The 16,179-nt window shown below is 33.8% G+C and overlaps 1 protein-coding gene across 1 annotated transcript; it reads left to right on the top strand.

Moving 5' to 3' along the window:
- Positions 1-500: 500 nt before the first annotated feature.
- On the top strand, positions 501-4,116 carry LOC137246199 (odorant receptor 74a-like). The gene is made up of 6 exons (XM_067777284.1): positions 501-539; positions 1,081-1,445; positions 2,874-3,417; positions 3,637-3,738; positions 3,816-3,998; positions 4,066-4,116. The coding sequence occupies exons 1-6, from the start codon at positions 501-503 to the stop codon at positions 4,114-4,116; spliced, it is 1,284 nt and encodes a 427-aa protein (XP_067633385.1).
- Positions 4,117-16,179: the final 12,063 nt, after the last annotated feature.

Below are 16,179 nucleotides of genomic sequence, written 5' to 3'. Positions count from 1 at the left end.
TCTTCGAATCATATCGAGCTGATATGTGAAGAGGAAAGTTAAAAGGTGTGTGACTGGATAAAGTTTTTTATTGAATTGTGCTGTTAGTAGTGCTAAAGAGCTTTCATACTGCCGAGCTGGACATAACAAACTCATAGAAAAAGTAGTTTGTAGTAGAAGATTTAGATAGAGTAAGAAGTTGAATAGTACAACCAGTGCAAGAATTAGGATTGAAACAAATGTAAACGAAATAAAAGAATATGAGTGTTAAAAAGAATGGACTTAATAACTTATTATTGGTTTTAGGAGTATTGTGGTCTTGAATTAAATAAGCTGCGAGAAATTTTTTCTACAGGAAATGAATGACTCATAAAGCACAGTTAGCATGTTTTAAAATTTACTGAAGCTTTGGTGTACCAGAGGCAGGCAAAAATTAGAAAGGCTACGGGATCAGAAAAGATATATATTTCTAAAAAACTTGTTGTTGAGAGCTCTAAACAGTTTGCCAAATATACAACATTATGAAATCAAGAAGTCTTAATCGACTTTTGTTACTGTTAATAGAAAACTAAATTATTTGTGGCCACCGTGGTGTGATGGTAGCGTGCTCCGCCTACCACACCGTATGCCCTGGGTTCACACTCCGGGCAAAGCAACATCAAAATTTTAGAAATAAGGTTTTTCAATTAGAAGAAAATTTTTCTAAGCGGGGTCGCCCCTCGGCAGTGTTTGGCAAGCGCTCCGGGTGTATTTCTGCCATGAAAAGCTCTCAGTGAAAACTCATCTGCCTTGCAGATGCCGTTCGGAGTCGGCATAAAACATGTAGGTCCCGTCCGGCCGATTTGTAGGGAAAATCAATAGGAGCACGACGCAAATTGGAAGAGAAGCTCGGCCTTAGATCTCTTCGGAGGTTATCGCGCCTTACATTTATTTTTTTTTAAATTATTTTTATTTACTTACGTTAACAGTATTCTAAAACTACAAACAGTAAAAGCTTCTGAAGAATGTTTTTATAAAGAAAATTTCAACAAAAACAGCAGAAGTGAAGAAGATCACAAACCCAAAAGCTGCCCACAATCAACTTATCAAATGTCTGACAACATGCGCTATCTGCCATCGGGTTATCATAAACCAAAACTACCCAACGGCCAATATCCACCCATCGATTGGCAACTTTATTGCTTCTTTGGTTCATGTTGTTGGCCATTGGCTGAAAATGTTTCAAAAACACATTTAATTATTGAGTTGATCATAATTTTATTTCAATTTATATCGGAGTGCATGGTGTCATATGGAGAATTTCTGGGTGTGCTGGCTAGCGGGGATGATATGAGCTTTGCCTGTATTGCATTAGCACCGCTGCTTATTTTACTTGAAATGATGTTACGTACATACAACATGATATTTAAGCGTAATGGCTTTCGTAAACATTGGGATGAGTTCTATAAGCGGATCTATGTTGAAAAGTAAGTATGAAATATATTTAGAATTTTTTTAATATTTTTATATACGCGGCGAGTTGTTCAACATATGTATGTATATACTTTGCTAATTTGTTTTTGAACTGTATATTTTGGAAAATATATATTTAATTTTCACTTCGAATTGGTAAGTATTCAATTAAATGTGCAGCTATACCAAATTTCCTAAATTCGCAATGTGCAATATTAAATGTCGATTTGTTTGAGAGATACCACATGCACTATCTTCATAGCTTTGGGACCACCCAAAAATTTCGTGAAGCTTATAATGCTTTTCGACCCCCCTACACCGTGCGTCATGGATAGTTCCTTGTGATAGAGCATGACGCTGACTTTAATTTCCACCTCTAACTCAGCCAATTGAATGCGCCCCTGCAAGCTTTGTAATTTATCTCTTGCTTTTTTGTTATAATTTCTTTTAAACACACTTTCGTACTTATGAAGAAAAAATACAAGACCCGATAATCTCATAAGAGAATACAAGACGAGTTTATCTCCTAAGAGATGAACGGCCAAGCTTCTTGCCACGCTTTGCGCCGTGCTCCTTTTAATTTAGCCTACAATTTGGCGTTACGGCATCTACATGTTTCACGCCAACTCCAAACGGCAGCTGCCAAGCAGATGAATTTTCAATGAGAATTTTTTCATTCCAGAAATACACTTGAAGTGTTAACCAAATCACTGCCAAGGGGTCACCCCGTTAGAAAAACTTTTTTGCGAATTGAAAAAACTTATTTCTAAATTTGTCATGTTGTTTTTCTGGGCCTCGAACCCAGGGTCTTCGTTGTGGTAGTCGGAGCACGCTATCACGACACAACGACGGCCGCCAATTTGCTACATATATACTGTTTTATTATTTCAAGGTGTGTGGAATACAATCGGCGTGTTCAGCAGAACTTGATCAGTTAAACCCGATTATTTTGAGGTAATTTCAAAATTTTGACCAACAATAACTCTTTGATAAAAATTCGATACAAAATTTAACATTTTTTGATAAAAGTCGACATATTTTCCATAACAAATTGGTGGCTATAACTTTCGATAATAAATCGATTACTTTTTGATAAAAAAATGATTTCATTGCAATAACAAATATTCGATAACGTGCCGATACCAAAATGCCAATAACAAATCAATTCATTTTCGATAGCTTTTCGATAACTTTTTCATATCATATCTATAATTCTTCGATAAAAAAATAACTTTTCGATAATAAATTGATAACTCGTCTGAAGAAACTCGTCAAGAAAACACGCCTATAACAAATCTATCCGTTCATGGTCCATGCTTCATACTTCAATTTGTATATAAACTGAAAGCCACGCCTACATATTCAGCTGTTAACCTCTAGGCATTGTACAACGTGACTTCACTCAAATTCTTACTTTTCACATTCTTTTTCTTACATTTCAGATCATGGCAGCCCGAACTTTTTGAGCAAATACGTCGTCTACAACTACCAACTAAATATTCTACCTTCACCTATATAATGACGCTCGTGACCTATATTTATGTTCCAGTTAGAGGCTTGTTGGAGGGTGAACGTCTTCTTCCCTTTCCATCTGCATATAAATTTGATTATGCCGCTTCATGGCTACGTTATTTTACATTGCTTGCTATGTATATATGGACTGGTATTGCTGTAGTTGGTCCCTTAGTTGCTGAATCCAATATGTTGGCAATGCAGGTGTTGCATTTGAATGCACGTTATTTGTTGTTGTTAAGCGATTTACGTAAAATTTCGAAAGAAGCCATTGCTGCTCATAACGCCCACACTGAAGAGGATAATATTCCGTTAACTCAACGTTTTCGTTTAGCTTTAGTTGATATAATACGCAGAAATTTGGAATTGAATAATTTTGCTGAATCTTTACAGAGTCAGTACTCGTTTCGTATATTCATTATGATGGCTTTGAGTGCGACTTTGTTGTGTGTTTTGGGATTTTTGACAGCTACGGTGAGTTAGAGTTTTGAGTGAGATAGGTGATTGGGTTGGGAATGATGACGAAAAATAGTACAAATATTTGGTATTAAGGTAACGCAATTTACAAAAACAAATTTATGAACAAATGTAGTACAAAAAGTGTTGGACTATCGGTGTTGCTGACTACGACTTATCTTGTTCTATTATATTTACCTCATGCACAACTTTACTCTAATAATAAATTTATTCTAGCTTGGCTTCACTACTACTAATATCAGATTTACTTGTTGGATAATTGGTAAAATTGTTGAATTGCTTATCTTTGGTCGTCTTGGTACTACATTGTCTACTACGGTATGTTTGTGGTGAAGGGGTTTTTGAAATATTTTTGTTTTGTTTAATCCATTTGTGTTTTTTTTTTTTATATACAGACAAATGATTTAAGCACTTCATATTATTGTTGTGAATGGGAAGATATAATATTTCACTCAACTGATAGTAAAGAGAATGCAAAGATAATGAAACTTATGGCATTGGCAATACATTTGAATAGTAATCCTTTCAAATTGAGTGGCCTTAACTTTTTCTATGTTAATTATACTGTTGTGGTATCAGTGAGTTAGAAAAGAATGGCTTCTAATTCGCTTGAATAAATAAATTAATATTTGCTATTTATTTCAGATTCTAAAAGGAGCTGGGTCTTATTTCACTGTCATATATGCCTATCGATAAGTACGTAGGCAGTGACGGAGGCAGATGAGAATCATGGGTATATTGTGTTTGGTAATTTATTGGTGTTTTAATAAATATGTTATAAAAAAGGCATTTACAGCAACAATAAAATAATCACAGCTTAGAAATCGAACGGAAAATAACTCTTGCCAACAAGTGCTATTTTGGTCAAAGTAGGCAATTGAAAAGTAAAGTCCTCTCTTGATAAACAAAATCACGCTCGGCACCGCAATTTGGAAGCAGAGGAAGAGAGACATTCACTGAACTAGAAGAAGCAGGTGGCCGTCGAAATGGTCTGGTTACAAAACGGTCAAAATCGCTTAGGCCGTTGAACGCCGATTAATGATGAGGATGAATTAGAAAAGTTATGACAAATATATGCAATGAACGCTTGTAATAAGATACAAAAGTTTTAAGATTTATATCTTTGTGGAATTGATGAAAATTATTTCGTCAATGCTACTCAAGTATGAAGTAAGTGGCCACAAAGTACACATACAGTCAGACCCCTTTCGTAAATATATCGTCTGACACTTTCATTCATATAAAAAACATTTTTCACTTTTTGTAGAGGGAAATGTCAATGCCAATATTGAGGTGCACATAATTTGTACTTTGCTAGACTAAAATTTATTGGATTACAAAACTGCATACTCAAAAAATTTCAGAGAACTCAAAATAAAAGTTAAAAATTTTGGTTAAATTTTTCTCGAATTTTAATTTTTGTTCCAAAACGTTTGAAATCATTTTGCAAAGTTTCAATTGCAAAAATCAAAGAAGATTATTTTTTCTTAAAATTCGAGAAAAAAATATTTTGTTGACGAAGTAGATACAAATTGCCATTGTTCTTTTCTTGTTCTCTGCTGCAAGAGGTTTTTCATAAATTTCAAAAATTTCTATATACCAAAATATTATCAATACAGCTTTGTAACAACCAGTGACCTTAAAAAAAGCCAATAAGCTACCAAATATCGCTTTCTTTACTCATAACTTAGTCTCTATTTATTATTGTTTGCACACCATCTACTAAATAACTCACGCACCAGGCAAACAAATAAAACACAATTATGACAATCTGGCAAGTATTTTTATGTGAAACAACATCATCAACACCAAGAATGCGGGCGGCAACCAAGTAAACTTCAACCAGCGAAGCCACAGCAGGGCTGCTTGGAGATTGGATAAAATTGCAAGTATTTGTTGCTGTTATGAGAGATGTTGTTGTTGGTGCTATTGGGATTATTGTTGCAAATTAATAACCACACTATTATGTGCTGCAATGTATGAGAGCTCAAAAGATGCAAGAATTCCTACATACTTAGTCAAAAAAAAAAAAAAAAATTAAAAACAAAACAGCGTGTAAATGTGTAGGTGTTTAGGTTTTCGAAGTAGCTGTATGAAGCCATAAAAGCGAATCGCTTTAAAACGAAGGTTCGTGCAAGTCGAAATTATTTATTGAGTTACATATAGATTTATGTATGCGTGAATAAACTACCCAATAAACATTTTTGTTCATTCTCACTTTCACCAAATTTCAATCATGTTTTCATAAACGTGTCTAAATTGGTAACTAAAAGCATTCCAAGCTTAAAGGATTTTTTAAGTTCTAAAATTATGAGACTCCGTTTTCTCAAACGTGTCTTTGATATAACCGAAGCGGTACGGAATCGAGGTGTCTTCTCAAATGTCTTTTAGCCTGTACTCAAGTTGGAAATTAACGTTTAAGAAGCTTTTGAGAAAGGTTTAGTCTCAAATATAAACAATTCGCTGCTTTCCTCAATCTTTGGGAATTTTTGTTCTGCTGTTAATTGGGTTTATTTATTGCATTGGGTGTTAGCAAGGAGGTTTATGTGTGCGTGTGCGGTTATGTGTAAGGTCTTTCTGGTACAATGCAACATAGTACGGACAGAGTTTCTCGTATCGTTTAAAGTATAATTTATATTGGAAAACTTTGCTGGCTTTGAGAAAGTGCGCGAGCTGTGGTGGTTGGGCAGAGGCTGTTGTAAATCATAAGTCAATATACTGCTAAAATTTTAACAAAAGTCTACACTTACTTAAACATAAGTACATGTAGAGAAGGAAGTCACTTGTGGTACTTGTTAAGTTCATTTTATTCTTTAGAAAGTTGAAAAATTTTATAACATTGCGGGTTCCTCATATGGCTTTGGCAGTACTTGGCTTGACTTCAGAATCATCGATTTTATTGTTATCCCTTTATTCACAAAAACTACGAAAGGGTTAGATGGCTTTTATAAAAAAACTCCATAGAAAATTTAAATTTTGAACTTTATATACCAACGATTTTTAACAGGTTATTTGGGGGTAATTTTTAGGCTGTTTAAGCATCTTTATGTATAATTATTGGAACGCTTCGGAATAATTTTCGATTTATTATTGGAGTCATATCTGAACTATTTTGGCATGATATGAGGGATGAATTCAAGACTATTTGGGGCCATTTCGGGAATGTACTGCGGATTATTTCGGGATTTTCTCTAGATGTTTGTTAGGAATATTTCGGCGCTGTCAGAGTTTTTGTTTTGTGGCTTTTTCACGACTATTTCAGGACTCTACGGGACAGTTTCGATACTGGTTTAGTCACATTTTCGAGGTTATCTAAAAATGTTTAAAACTAATTTGGCAACGTTCAAGGATTAACATAGTGATAACTCGGGAGTTTTTTTTTCATGAGAGTACCACCAATGCAATCTCGTGACCTTTTTGCTTGTAGCTGTTTTGGATTAATAACAGGATTATTTCAAGACTTTTTTCTAATTACTTAGAGCCATAATTCCTCAAAGCTTGCTGTACAATTACGGGACCGTTCCGCGACCGTTTATGGGAAAATTTCGCAATGGTTTCTGGACTATTATTACTTAATGTTTATATCATTTCGGAATCATCTACTGATCATTTCGGGCTTATTTTCAGACTATTTAATGATGGTTTGTGTTATGATTTCTCATAATAATTTTCTGAATAATCTCCGAATGGGGCTGCGGGTAATGGCTAGTATATTATTAATGTGAAAGTTAGAAAGTTGGTATGCCTACGTGTTTCGATGTCGGTGTGGCCTGACGTTTCGATTAAACTTGGCAAACAGACAACTTATACTGAAGGAAGGTCTCCTGGACAAATATGTTTTACTGAAAATTGGGAAGGTTCTGAGATTCTGAAATTTTCACAAAAAATAACCCAGAGATAGTCCCTATATGATCGTTATCATTTTGAAATTGTCGTGAATCGATTCATAAAACAATTCGAAATATTGACGAAAACAATTGCGAAATTATTGCGAAGATATTATACCCAGGAAGTCCCGAAAAAATGCTTAACCAGTCTTGAAATATTTCGAATTGATCCTGAAAGCATTCCCGGAAGCATTCCTAAAGCAGTACCAAATACTCCCACAATGATCACGAAATAGTCCAGAGAAATTTCCATGGGTGATCCTTAATACAATCAAAAAATAGTCCAGAAGTGTTTCCCAAATAATCGTACAAACATCCCGCTTGTGACATTGCTAAATTTTCCACAATTGCTTAGAACTCGATCGAAGTGTCCAATATACCAACAATTGGTGAACCACGATGATTGTGACCATTAGAATACATTTTATTTGTCTGTATGCAAAGTATCATCTAAATAAATTTAGCCCTTCTGACGTGGTTCAGTTACAAGGACAAAGCCTTACCTTCATGTTTATAATATTAATAAGATATTATTATTAATGAAAATGAGGGTAAGATTTATATAAGATTTATTTTAGGATACAACAGACATATTGCTTACATAAAACAGTTCTTTAGTAGGCGTAGTCCATTTGCATAATCAGATTCGTTTTTAAGACCTCTTTATTAACTGCATGTAAGTAACTCTTCTTAACGAAGTAATTTAATAAAATGTTACGTATACGCACTGGTGGCCCTTTTTCATGTGGTACGGATATATTTGGTTTGTTATAAATAAATAAGGCGTATTTATTTTCGTTCAACTTCTTTTTTCTTCTATAAAAATGAGATGCGAGTGTTAAATCCCGGGTTTTAAATACACCTATAATTATCCCCTTAAAACATTAGAGTGTCTCTTTCAAAAATTCTTAGAACAAGCTATTCCCTTCACTTGCCAAATATTTTTTATACCTTTCATGAACGTGAAATGGTATATTAACTTTGGTCCGATGTTTGTAACGTTGAGAAATATAGAAGCTGGACTCACCATTAAGTATACCGAATTGATCAGGGTGACGAACTGAGTTGATATAGCCATGTCCGTCTGTCCGTCCGTCCGTCTGTCTGTTTGAACGCAAACTAGTCCCTAAAATTTTGAGATATCTCAATGAAATTTGGCACAAGGACTTTTGTATTTTTTATTAGTATTTTTGTATTATATTAGACATTTGTTGGGTACGGTAGGATCGAACCACTATAACATATATCTCCAATACAACCGATCGTTCAGATAAGACGATTCTGGTCATTCCTGCCGCAATTTAGTAATTATAAACGTGAAACTCGGTGATATATATTTTAATATATCATGGAAGATTTCATGAAAAAACCATTTCGATCGGAGCTATATATAATATATATCCCATACAACCGATCGTTCAGATAGGGGATTTTTTTGCCATTTTTTTTATATTTATCTTAAAAATCGTTTAGGTATGTACATCGTTCACTATATATTTCTTATCTTATACATCCGATTATTTGGAGATTACGAACGGGATAAGAATATTGTTCAGCCCCATTCATGAAAGGTATGAAGTCTTCGGCACAGTCCCGTCCTTACTTCTTTTTACTTATCTAAGAGCAAAAAAAGTGGTGTGTGGTTGAAAGGGGCTTTGTTCGCAATTTTCTCTTTTGTGTTGACACTCGAACTCATTTCTTCCAAGTGTCATATTTTAACAGCCAAAGATATTCAAGGAAAACGAGCTCAAATTTTGGCGAAATATATACAAAAAATGGTATTCGATTGTTGTGGGACGGCGATAAAACTAAGCTTAATTCTAAAATGTTGTTACAGGCAAATATATGTAAATACTGGCCGATGAACATATGTAAATTCACTAACAGCGTTGCATGGAGGTAGCGAACAGATGACGGCAGGAAATCAGCTGGTTGGTACTTTTTTATTTAATTAGGCATTTCAGTCACTGGTGTGTGATTTTGACACTAAACCAGAAAATTACAAATGCTAAATATATTGAATGTTGGTGTTTGTTTATATGTATTTTGCCCTTTCATCACGTGGATTGTTTCCGCCATGCAGTTTGTTGGCTAATTTGCTTATTGCCTCATCCTTATAAAGAGTGATAAAAAGTAAAAACTTGTTTTGCGTCTTGCAGATAATAAATGAATTTCGATGTAGTGTGTAAAAGTTTCAACAGGTTTTTTAGCTTTTGATAATGATTGATATGAAAATGGATGCAGTTATTGTTTAAGTGGCTCATATTCTTGCGACTTGCCCATACGTTTTTAGATGGTTGCACAATAATTTTAAGGTAGTTTGATCGAATAACTAGAAAAGTTTGTTAATATTTAATTGAATCTGCCTTACCACTGGGGTGGGAGGCAGAAACAATTTCGTTGAATAAAGAAATCAACTGTTTTGAGAGTTTATAAGACTACTCATTTATTGAAATATTTACACGAGTTTATATACAAATTCTTAAAATTATGTTTCTATTTTAAATGTATGTGTTTGTGTGAAGGGGCCGATTCTTATCTTCAGTTGGTACTTTTTTGTTTAATTGCTTGGCGATAACAATACCTACACTGAGTTTTAATGATAGCTGTGTTAACAAATGTCTAGCATACTGTTTATTTAGTTATGGAATTTATATATTTATGTTAGAAGGTATATATATGTGTGTGTGTAGTGTCTTATCTGTGTTTGTATAGGCCACTCAATCGCTAAAATATAGTTTCTAGTAGTGGACTGTATTTAATAATCTGTTAGTTACTATTATCTTGTAAATAAGAAAAAATGTTCAAGGTTCCTTGAACATATTTCGAATTTAATAGAAGCTATTAGATGCTTAATTTCATGATTAATGGAAATAGTTGAATTCACCATACCACCAAGTTGGCGCTTCCTAAAACCACTAAGTTATGTCCTAACCTCACAGTTACATTGCATTTTATATCTCCAGTACATAACCTAACCAGCAAAGCCTTTGAAGCTTTATTCTCTGCATTTCATATCATACAGATCATCATTATATTTACCACCTTTGATACTCACCGTCAATATCACGTACAGGACCATGCATATGCCGGAGAATTTTGCTCTCGGACACACTAAGAGCCTACAGGCATCAGAACAGGTATGATAAGCAATTTGTATAGCGTGATTTTCCTTCGTCGAGAGAGGAGTTTATTTTTCAATTGCCAACTCAGTTCAAATAAGTACTTGTTGGAAAGAGTTAATCTTCGCTTGATTTCTTTATGTCATTTACATATGCAACGGATATATTTCTTTAAATTACCACAGGTTATATCAAATAAAGGACCTGTCACAAAAAGCATTAAAAGCTAGTCTATGTGAGGTCCTCATGGACCGACCAGGTCAGCCGCTTATTATTTATATAATAAAATATCTAGCAAAATAGTCAGCTCGGAATAAATTCCTCTCTTTAGCACGCAATCGAAATTGAATAAATTGAACTCAACTCACACCAAATCTAAAAGTTCGTTTTATTTTACCGTCATTTGCTAAATTTACATTTTGGTACAAATGATTCCTCGCTCCACACTTTAGAAACCAGAGGTGGAAATTAATATCTTTAATGTTTAACTTAACGGGCATTTCGTGTTTTTGGGGTGACTCTTTCCCAACTTGTATTACTTTCTAATACCTTTTTTTACTGCTTTTACCGTTACAATTGTTTTTGAACTTTTCCTTTTACTCGATAGCAACTTTTCACTTTTACGTCATGGCCTTTCCTTTTTATGCTGACATGTGTATCTGTTTACGGATGTATAAGGATATGTAAGTATATATGTATGCACATAAGGGTGCGCATTCCAGTCGATTTGATTAACATTTTTTTAAGATCACGGTGCCCTTCTGCCCTACCATCTTTTCGGTTTAACTGAAAAGCTTTTTGTAATTCTTGGCATCTGACAAAATGATTTTTAAATTTTTATATATTTTGTATAGGTGCTAAACCTAGTATATTGCTTTTCTTTAATATATATATTTATTATACCATTCTAATTAAATACATTTTTTGGGCTAGTTTAAACTGCTTTTCGTTTACCCCCCTAGTTAAGTAATTATAGTTTCAATATGTCAATAAACCAAATTTTTTTTTGTATAGATGACAGCCTTACTATTTTTTTATATATTTTCAACCCAGTACTTACATTTTCAGTGGTCGAAGCTCAAGAATGTTTTTTTAAATCCAATTCCGACTTTTTCTTTGGATAAGTTGCCATATTGTAAACTTTTTTCTAATATAAAGTTAGTACCAAAATTTCATCAATTAAAAATTTTCGTTCTGGCCATTTTTTAAATAGGTAGCAACGCTCCTATATATATAATAAACAATAATTAAAAATCATTCATAGCAAGTGGCAGCGTGACACACTTTTTAAATTTAAAGCTGCTGACCTGGCAACACCCTATTTAATTTTTTTAAATAGGTGTAAACTTTACCACTTGTCATACTTATTTTTTTCCTATCTAAACAAAGACTCGTTAACTAAAATTTTTCAAAAGTGGCAATAAATTATCTCCATGTTTTAGAGAGGTGACAATGCAACTTCATAAATGTGGTAGAACCATAAATATTGTAACGAATTTACTGAAATTCCGCTTATCTCAAATCGTCTACTAAGGTTCGAATCACTGAACTGTTGAATAAATAACTCCAATATTTAATAATGCAAAATGGCCTTTATTCAAATACTTCACAATAACTAACTCTACTCTTGACCGACAGATAGCGTGCTTAATCGAAACTGATTTTTAGCGCCTCTACTGGTATCGCCTTTTATACTCTCTGATTTCCTCGTTCGCATCTTCTAGGCGCTTCCATTTCCAGAATCTACTAGTTGGCCATCAGCTATCAAATTTCTCAGCTGTAACTACAATTGCACGATTTTATAGCTTCTCTCATTTCATACTTTCGGGAGTATCTCAGATATATGCATGTGGTTGTGCATTGCTTCTCAGCTGCATGTACGTATATATGTGTAGACATAATGATTGATTCCTTTATGTAGATACAAGTGACTGTCTGCCTTATTGTTGTTGTGACTTCATTTACTTAGCATCAGACTAGGGATGTGAGTATCACTTAGTGTCACTCATATTCGCCACAATATATAATGCTTGTAGTAAGTGGCAACGCTAAACATTTGTTCATATCTTAAGCTTGTTATCTAATTTTCACTTAACTGAAGTTTATATTAGTATGCCTATATTCTCAGTTGTTGAAGCTCAATGAATGTCTCGAAACACAATATTCTATTTTTTTAAAAGGTTGGCAACTTCATGTGTGTTACTTGATTTTAAACGCTCACCTAAATTTAACGACTTTGTCCATCATGCATCTGGCAGCGCTATGTGCAAGAATTTGTAGGTGGATGGCAACCCTTTATTTGTATTGACTTTGTATCTAGAATTCCACTAATTGAAGTTTTATAATCTGGCAACACCATACCTCAACTTCTTTTTATATGTGTGGCAGCACCATACAAAAATCCTTTTTTAGATAGGTGGCTTTCAGTTATTTCTTTTTCTGTTTTTTTTTTTTTTTTTTGGACTTTGTTACTAAAATTACAATAATTTAAAATTTTGCATTTCGTATATTCCAACATAGGTGGCAACCCTAAGATAAATGTGTACCTGAGTTCTATGAAGCTTGTTTTCTATACATCCGCAGTCATTTAAACGCCCATTTCAAGATATTTTTTATTTCGTTAACACAGCTGCTGTACATTGGAGTTAGTCTCCGCTAGTCTTTCGCAGACACGACCTCAAAATTGCGCAAAGTGCATTTTCATGCTCAAACGGTTTCTTGCTAGAAACTTTTAATGATAAAATAGCAAAACAAGGCACACCCTAACAAACTGTATATATAAATAAGGCAAGCTGTATTTCGATTTGGTAATACACTGATTTATTTCCTTGTTTAACCTATGTTTGTTCAAGATATTCTTCCTAACAAATTCGTGCATTTACTAAAGGATGCGTATACGCCACGTACATACGTACATACTCGTAGCAATTGTTTGTTTCCTTTGTGCGTTTACTCAGTGGTTTTAGTATTACTTGTTTCTGCCATTTTTCAATGTGAAAAGTCAAAAGTTTTCACTCAACTCTTATCAAAAGTGAGCTCAAAGTAAAACGTACCTTCTCTATGTTTATAGCTTTGGCCATTCTCCCTCCCCTCCCGCACCCGCTTGACGACAATTTCCTCTGGCATACATTTTAGAGAATTTCATTTGTTAAGTGAAACTTATTTCATTGGAATATTCATGGCTTAAAAACTATAACAATAACAACAAATTTGTATGAATAAAACCATTTATATATATATATTCATCAAAGGTAGCATATCTAGTTAACAAAACCAATAACAATAATAACAACTACAAAAACAAAAAGTCTAAAACCACATTTTGATTGCTGCCAATGCAATGAAATGAGCCCTTTGCTGCAAAAATAAGATAACCTCAGTTTTCTGTTTGTTTGTCTATTTGTTTATAGTCTTAGGGTCTCTGAGTTTTATCGCATACACACACATACACACCTGTAAGCATTTGTGGTCGTTTTCTTATCGTAGCTGTAGAGACTTTGCATCTTCTTTTTTGATGGACTTGTTTCAATATTGAATGTTATTGACACTACTCAGAATAAAAACCACAAAATAAACAAACGCAAATGAAGGCAAACACAGCATATAGCATATATACATTTATATATATAAACATATACATATGTATATACGGCAATAACGAATAGAATTAAGAAATTGAAAATAAGAGTAAAAGCAATTATAACAACTAAAACTGTGCAAGATTCTCGATTTGTATATAACCAGCTGCTGAATTTGCTCAGTAAGAAATTTTTTTATGTAAAACTAGCAGACCCGGCAGGCATTGTTTTTCCCTAAATTCGGCCTGTCTGCATACATTTTAATAAGCTTTTTCCATCTAACTCTGCCCTCCCCCCTCTTCACTTTTTCTTAATACTTTTACTCACACCTCCCTCCGTCTTTTTCTTTTCATCTATCTCTACCATCATCTCACTCTATCTCTTTCTCAGTCTCCTTCTCCTTCCCTCTTTTCTCTTCTCTCAAGTTCTTCTCATTCTTCTTCATCCCTTTTTGCCAGCCCCAGGGGGTGGTACTTATTTTGTTCCAGTCCCATTCCGAGTCCCAGTCCCACTCCGAGTCTCAGTCCCAGTCCTAGTCCTAATCCCAGTCCCAGTCCGTCTCTGGTCTACTTCCCAGAAAAAAGGATCGTAAATACTAATATAGGCAAATTTATATACCAAATTTCAGCAAATCGAATAGTATGTATGAAAATAGGTAAATTGTACAAATACATCTCAGGATTACCTTAGCATAAAAAATATATTCAAGAATTAAATTTCCTTAGTGCACACATATTAGCATATACATACATGCAAAAATAACAAAAAATAAAACTATTGTTTACGATTTTAAGGAATTGTTCGATATCAATTTTTGAAAAAGTTATAGTATTTTGAAAACAAAAACGGTGTTTTTTTAAAAATGCATACCTTTTTTTGAGTTGGATGAAAAAAATTTGAAAAAATTCTGAAAAACGTCTTTCGTAAGCTAGAAAAATAAGAAAAACTTTCAGCCAATTCTAAAGGGGTCGGGTTCAAAATTGGTCAAAATGGGATGGAATACCCCGTACATATATCCATACATATAAATGTACTCCCGAAGTTAAATAACGCAGCGAATGCTACATATGTGTCGTATGCCTCACTCAAAAGCAATTTGTGCGCACAGTTGACACCGAACAACAACACACGCGGATTTTTTGGTAAAAATGTTACTTCTGTTTAAACAATTTGGCTGATATAAGAAAGGAATCAAGTGTTTTTTTTTTTTTTTGATGCATAACGAATGTAAATATTTCAAAAATGTTTGAGCCTGGCCAAGAGAAAATGTGCGGTGTTTTTTATATATATATAAGTTTGCATTGATTATACCCAGATGTTATATTTAAATAATTGTTAACTTACCTTCCTGAGGAAGGCGCGAATATGCGTCGAAACGCGTAGAAGATAAAATAAACGATTGTTTTATTTCAAAAAAATCGGCCGAAAAGCTCCACAATTTAATAATTAATATTTCAAAGTTTTACTGAAAAGTAGAATTTTTTAAATCCATCCACCCGTTTATGAGTTATAGCGGTGTAAACAAAAATTTTATAATTTTTTACTACATTTTGGCAATTTTCCACGCCTCTATAATATATACCTTTAAATTATATTAACTATACCATCTCACGTAGCTAAGCTTTCAAATGCAAAAAACCGTTTTAAAATCGGAGCATTCTTTGTGAAGTTATGTGCATACATGGCATTTAGCGACTTTATTTTATAAGACTTATAGATAGATATAGAGGATAGAAGATAGATAGAAGATGTCGAAAAGCTTACGCTAAGAGGCTACGGATCGAGGTTTTTAGAGAAGTCGTTCCGAATTTGGTGCGATCGATTCATTTTACATGTACAATAACCGCCTTTAACTTAAAATTATGGAAGGCTATGGACCGATAGAAGTCCTAAAAGATATTTAAAATAAGTCGTCGTATATGAAAAAATCATTTTGCCCTACAGTATTATATATCCTTGGCGGCCACCGTGGTGTGAGTATGTATGTACGTATACACGAATGCTGTGGGTTGGGTAAGGTTGAACTGCCCAAGCCCGTGAGACCTCAAATGACTAAATGAGTCCATAGTATTATCAGAAGTTTGGTCAATGGCAAAACTGAAACCCCTATTATTATTTTATTTATTATATAGCGTGACCGTAGACTTGGATATAATGAAAGTTGTAAATATG

Source organism: Eurosta solidaginis, chromosome 3 (assembly GCF_040869045.1).
Source record: "Eurosta solidaginis isolate ZX-2024a chromosome 3, ASM4086904v1, whole genome shotgun sequence".
Lineage (NCBI taxonomy): Eukaryota > Metazoa > Arthropoda > Insecta > Diptera > Tephritidae > Eurosta > Eurosta solidaginis.
The sequence above is the reverse complement of the archived record's forward strand: the minus strand, read 5'-3'. Positions and strand labels throughout refer to the sequence as shown.